We start from the raw sequence: 5,119 nt of genomic DNA on the forward strand, positions 1-5,119 counted from the left end.
CCTGAATACAGAAGGGCCTAGAAAGAGCACCACTGTAACCAGAGGGGCCTGGAGGGGAGCGGGTCTGATTAGGGGAAGGGGTGGAGCAGGGTGTCTGCCCTGTATGATGCTGAGATTGTGGCCCCGACACCCAAGACACAGGCACAGACTCGGTCTTCATGTGGGTGTCCAGCCATCACCCCTTGGGAACAAACAGGCTGTCCTTATATCAAAGAATAATACACGGTTTTCAACATTCAATCTCTTAAGCATTTATTAGATCTGCTGGCTTCCGTGGACAGAGAACTCACAAGCTCAGCGTTCCTGCCCTTGGGGACTCACAGCCCCGTCGTCTCCTGAGCAGAGTGAGAGGCAGCTCAGTACTTGTCGGGCAGGCCAGGAGGTCGGAAGTAATTGGGGTCTTTGCCGCTCCGGCCCCATCTATTGGCAAACTGGTCGGCCTCCGAGTCCTCCCGTCCGTGGCCACTGTCTCCATGCTTAAAAAGGTCTGTGATTCTCTGACTATTCTCCCTGGCATCGCTGGAATGGAGGAGGGCAGGTAGGGGATTACTCCAGGGCTGACGAGCAACAGCCCACCCTCCCCATCTCTCCTCTTTCCAAGGAATCGAGGACTCTGACAGGAGCTAGGAAAGAGGGAATGAAGCCTGAGGCTGCCCGGGCTCAGCCCACCTCAGCCCTGCGGGTCCCCTTATGCTGGGTGAACAGCACCCATGGGGGAGGCTTGGGAATCGTCTGTCCCACCAGCCTTGCTCTGCTCTTCAGCCACTCAGACCCCACACAGGACATAGAGGGTGAGGGTGGATAAGAGGAGGAGAGGCCACAGCCCTACAGGAAGTTCTCCAGGGCTTGGCCCCTCCTGGCTGTCCGAGGCTCTCACACCCATCCCTGCATCCTCAGGGCCCCTGGTACCTGATCACTTCAGCAGCCCAGACGCCCCCAGGTCCCCTTTTGGCAGCGTCATAGTTGCCCCGGGCGTGGAAGTACTTGTCTGCATCTTTGTACCCGGCTTCTTTCATGTCAGAGTACGCTCGCCACATGTCTTTAGCCCCTGGGAGGAAAGCACATAGAGAAAGGATTATCAGGTGGACAGAAAACTGTGACACACCTTAGGGAAGAATCAAGGAATGAAAAATCTTCCACTGACTCAGTTTCATCCTGTGGCTATAGCACCGTGAGTGCCATAGATTGAGCAGAGCATTCTTTGTGTCTAGTTTCCTGCTCCTGGTAACTCGAATGAGAGTCGTTATGGGGGGAGGGGCACAGCTGCGTTGGACCTGGTTGTCGGGCCCCTACGATGCTGTCTCTGGACTGCATCTCACTTAGGGCTCCATGTGATACGTTTAAGGAGAGAAGGGAGCTATCTTTATAGGGCAGGATTCCTCAGCTTCATACTATTGACATTTTAAGCCAGATAATTCTTTGCTGTTCAGGGCTGTCCTGGGTATTGTAACACGTTTAACAGCATCCCTCACTTTTACCCACTAACGGGCAACCTATTCCCCAAGTGGGACAACCAAAAGTGTTTCCAAACATTGCCCGATATCTCCAGGACACAAAATTGCCCTTGGCCCCGAACCACTGTTATAAAAGGAAGCCGCATAGGATGAGATCCAGGGGATTTGGGTGAGTGAGGAGGTGACATGGAGGACAGATTCTGAGAAAGGGGCAGACATGCAGCACCTCTGCCCTGACGCCTAAGAAATGTATCCCTGCTGCGCGAATGCGCTCAATGTGACTTGATTCCCCTGCCTGTTAGGCACGTGAATGGCATCCTGAGGACTTTCTAGTGGACGGTATTGATGACGTGGGCTGCCTGAGGAAGCAAGCCCTCGAGCAGTGGGTCTTTGCCTCAGCCTGGTTACACCTTCCAATCAGCTGGGGAGGTACTGAAAGTCCCCTGAGACCTACCTCACAGCCCAGGCCAGTTACCTCACACTCTCTGGGGTGGGTCTCAGGCATCAATAGTTTTCACTGCTCCCCAGGTGAATCCAACATGCAGCTGAGATTGATAAGCCCCCAGCTTGAGGGAGTGGCACTGGGACAAGTCTGCCCAGCAAGAGCTGTGGCCTCGTGCACAGCTGGGTTCAAACTTCTGTCCTGCCACCTGCTGACTGGCACTTAGTCCCTGGGCAGCAGACTCGGCTGCTCTCAGCCTCGGTTTTCTCCCCTTCAGATGGGGGGAGATGCCTCCCTCACGGAGGTATTCTGCAGGTAAGTAGGTGACCACCTGTCCCAGCCTAACCAGAACTGCACCTGTTTTCCTGGAACTGCCCCAGTTAGCGTTGAAAGTGTCCTGGAAAAGTCCTCAGACCTGGGCAAAGCAGGAGAGTTGGTCACCCTGAAGTGCATATAAGGGCCGAGTTCCTACCGGAAGCTTGAGATATGTTATTAGGTTCCCCACCCCGGTCGCACACGGCTTTTTTTGTCAGTTAAAAGGCTATAAAAGGGTAGGAAACAGACTGAACCAGGGACAGTGTCACTGAGTATAGGAAGCAGGAGCAAGAGCTAAGCTGAAGGTCCCTGAATTATCCAATTAGGAAATGGAAGGTAAGAAGGAAGAGAAGAAGAAGAGAGGAAGGAAGGAAGGAAGAGGGAAAGGGAGGGAGGAAGGGAGAAATGAGTGGAGGGAGAGAAGAAGAGAGGGGAAATAGATGGATAGCTTTCATCCTCCTTCATGCAATTGGTCTGAGGGAAATGCTGTACCATTTCAAGACTTATTTTATGTCTTCCATTCAAACTTCCATTTCAGCTGGGAATGATGACTGTTCTTTCTCTAGTGACTGATCGACATAAATCCTGTGGTTTTCAATCTGTCTGAAAAAAAGCTCCCCAAACACCTGGCACATTCTACCACATAGGGCAGCACCGCCTAAGACAGAGCTCCAACCCTTAAGAGCGCTCATGGTGAATCCCAGAGGCCCATGGGTGTCATCCCCCCTCCACCAGCCTTACCTTCATAAGCCTCGCCAAGGAAGGAAAACCATCGGCTGTGGACTCCCAGCACCAAGGAGCAGAGAATGAGGCCTGTGAAAAGCTTCATTGTGCTGAAATGAAAGGAGAGGGTCAGGGAGACACGGACAAGCCTTGTACACCCACTTGGGGATTTGTATGTCGAGGAGAGCCCGGCTGTTCTTTCCACTTGTTCTCATTAGACTCTCAGTGGTCCACCTAGGCAATATTGCAGTAGGACCTCACTCGGAGCCACTAGCCCTCAGCTCTGAACCCACCAACCCTGAACCCAAGCCTGTCTAAGAGGTCACCAAGGTGTCTATGGTGGAAGAAGAGAGCAGCTGGGACGTAGCTGTGTCTTGCTAAAGCAGCCTGTAATTAATCAAAAAGCATTTCCCATGCGCCACGCTGCCAGCACTGACCTCATTCAGCACAAATACAGAAGAGAAGATTTAAAGTAAGTGTTTTCAAAGAAATCACTCCTTGGAGAACTTTCTCACCTGAACCCGGTGGAGCAGACCTGCTGGGGACAGGTGGCTGCATTTATACTGAGCCATCCCTGCTGGGGTCATGGGGTGAGAAGGAAAGCTGGACTGGTGCCTGGGGGAGAGTCCCTGCAGGTCATTTCTCCTACAAAACTGCAAAGGGTAACTTACTGGAGACCAGTGGCTGTCCTCATCCACAGGTCATATTCCGCATTGTGCAACCCTGAGAAAACAGCAAGGCCTGTTCTGCCTGGTGGCCACTGTCAGGGGTGGAGGGGCTGAGGCCTGGGCCACCTGGGCTGTGGAGAAGAGGGTGTGGAGCTCCAGGAAGGAGGCCCCCAGGCTGCTGGCAGGTGTGTGGTTAGAGGATACTCCTCCAGCCTGGACCTTGCTTTCCTGGTCGTTTCCTCAGGATGGTCCCTTCTGGACCAGACAGCCCATGTGTCAGAAATTAAATCCTTTGAACTCACGTGTAAAGCCCTTGAGCTTCAAAATTGACAGGCCACCCCACCGAATGTCGTGGGTGCCCCGAGCACTTTCCACCACTCTGTGTACCTGTGCTGAGCTCTCCGCTCCAGGGCAGAGAAAGCCCTCTCAGCCTCTCAGGCATGCCTTTCATATGGGTCAGCACCTATCATGACGACAAAAAAGGGAGGTATTATAAAATAATGAGAGGCTTTTTGACTTGATAAAGGTTAAATACCAATAATCTATAGCAGCAGTTCTCACAGTGTGTTCTAGGGAAACCAGAGGGTCTCTTAAGACCCTTTCAGGGGAGTCTGTGGGATCAAAACTATTTTCACAGTAGCACTAAGAAATTCTTTTCCTTTTTCATTCCCATTTTTTTCATGAGTGTACTGGGTATGAAATGTTCATTGATATGGTTTGAGATTTCTACATTGCAACTGACCTTTAAGAAACTACCACTTGTCAAGTTTTGGTATCATATCAAAGAATTGCCTGAATTATCATAAAATGCTATTAAAATGCTCTCCTGTTTTCTACCTATATGTTATATCTGTGTGATGTTGAATTTTTTTGTATACTTCAAACCAAATAATGTATTGTGACAGATTGAGTGCAGGATCAGACATGAGAATCCAGCTATCTTCTATTAAGCTAGATATTTAAAACATTTCAAAAATGTAAAGCTACTATTTTTGTTATTAATCTTTTTGTTTTGGAAAAAGATTATTTTCATTAAAATATATTATTTATGTTAACATAATGGATTTATTATTGTGTTTTTATTTATTCATTTATTTATTTGACCACTTTTTAGATACTCTGCAAAGGGTTTTTCATAAATTAACTCAGTCCTCATAAAACTTCATAACAGCACAATATATTATTGTGTTTTTAAATGCTCAAACATTTTTTCTTTCCAGTGTGTTAAATCCTGACAGAGTCAGGATAAATTAAATTTCTTTGAGGTCCTCAATAAAGTTTCAGAGTATAATGGGACCCTGAGACACAAAAGCTTGAGAATCATTGCTCTACAGCAAATCTTATGTGTAAAGAAGACACTTTAGGTGCATTCTCAAGAAGGCCAAGAAGGAGACATGGGTGTCCTCTTCTGATCACCTCAGTTTCACATTCTCCTGGAGGACCTGCCCGTTGCTAAGACAAGAAACATGAGGAGGATAAGAAATGGAAGAGAAGAAATGAAACTATCATTATTTCTA

The 5,119-nt window shown here is 49.0% G+C and overlaps 1 protein-coding gene across 2 annotated transcripts; it reads right to left on the reverse strand.

Moving 5' to 3' along the window:
- Positions 1 to 235: 235 nt before the first annotated feature.
- LOC309826661 (serum amyloid A-2 protein-like) lies at positions 236 to 3,492 on the reverse strand. Of its 2 annotated transcripts, none has more exons than XM_082660950.1 (4): positions 3,450 to 3,492; positions 2,953 to 3,044; positions 910 to 1,048; positions 236 to 519 (listed from the first exon to the last, which is right to left on the reverse strand). In XM_082660950.1, the coding sequence occupies exons 2-4, from the start codon at positions 3,038 to 3,040 to the stop codon at positions 357 to 359; spliced, it is 390 nt and encodes a 129-aa protein (XP_082517076.1). In that variant the 5' UTR covers positions 3,041 to 3,044; positions 3,450 to 3,492; the 3' UTR covers positions 236 to 356. The 2 variants fall into 2 exon arrangements, with proteins under 2 accessions (XP_082517076.1, XP_082517075.1); XM_082660949.1 differs by having other exon boundaries at positions 3,372 to 3,483.
- Between the last annotated feature and the right edge of the window lie 1,627 nt (positions 3,493 to 5,119).

The sequence above is a fragment of the Grampus griseus genome (assembly GCF_964374135.1).
Source record: "Grampus griseus genome assembly, chromosome: 8".
NCBI lineage: Eukaryota > Metazoa > Chordata > Mammalia > Artiodactyla > Delphinidae > Grampus > Grampus griseus.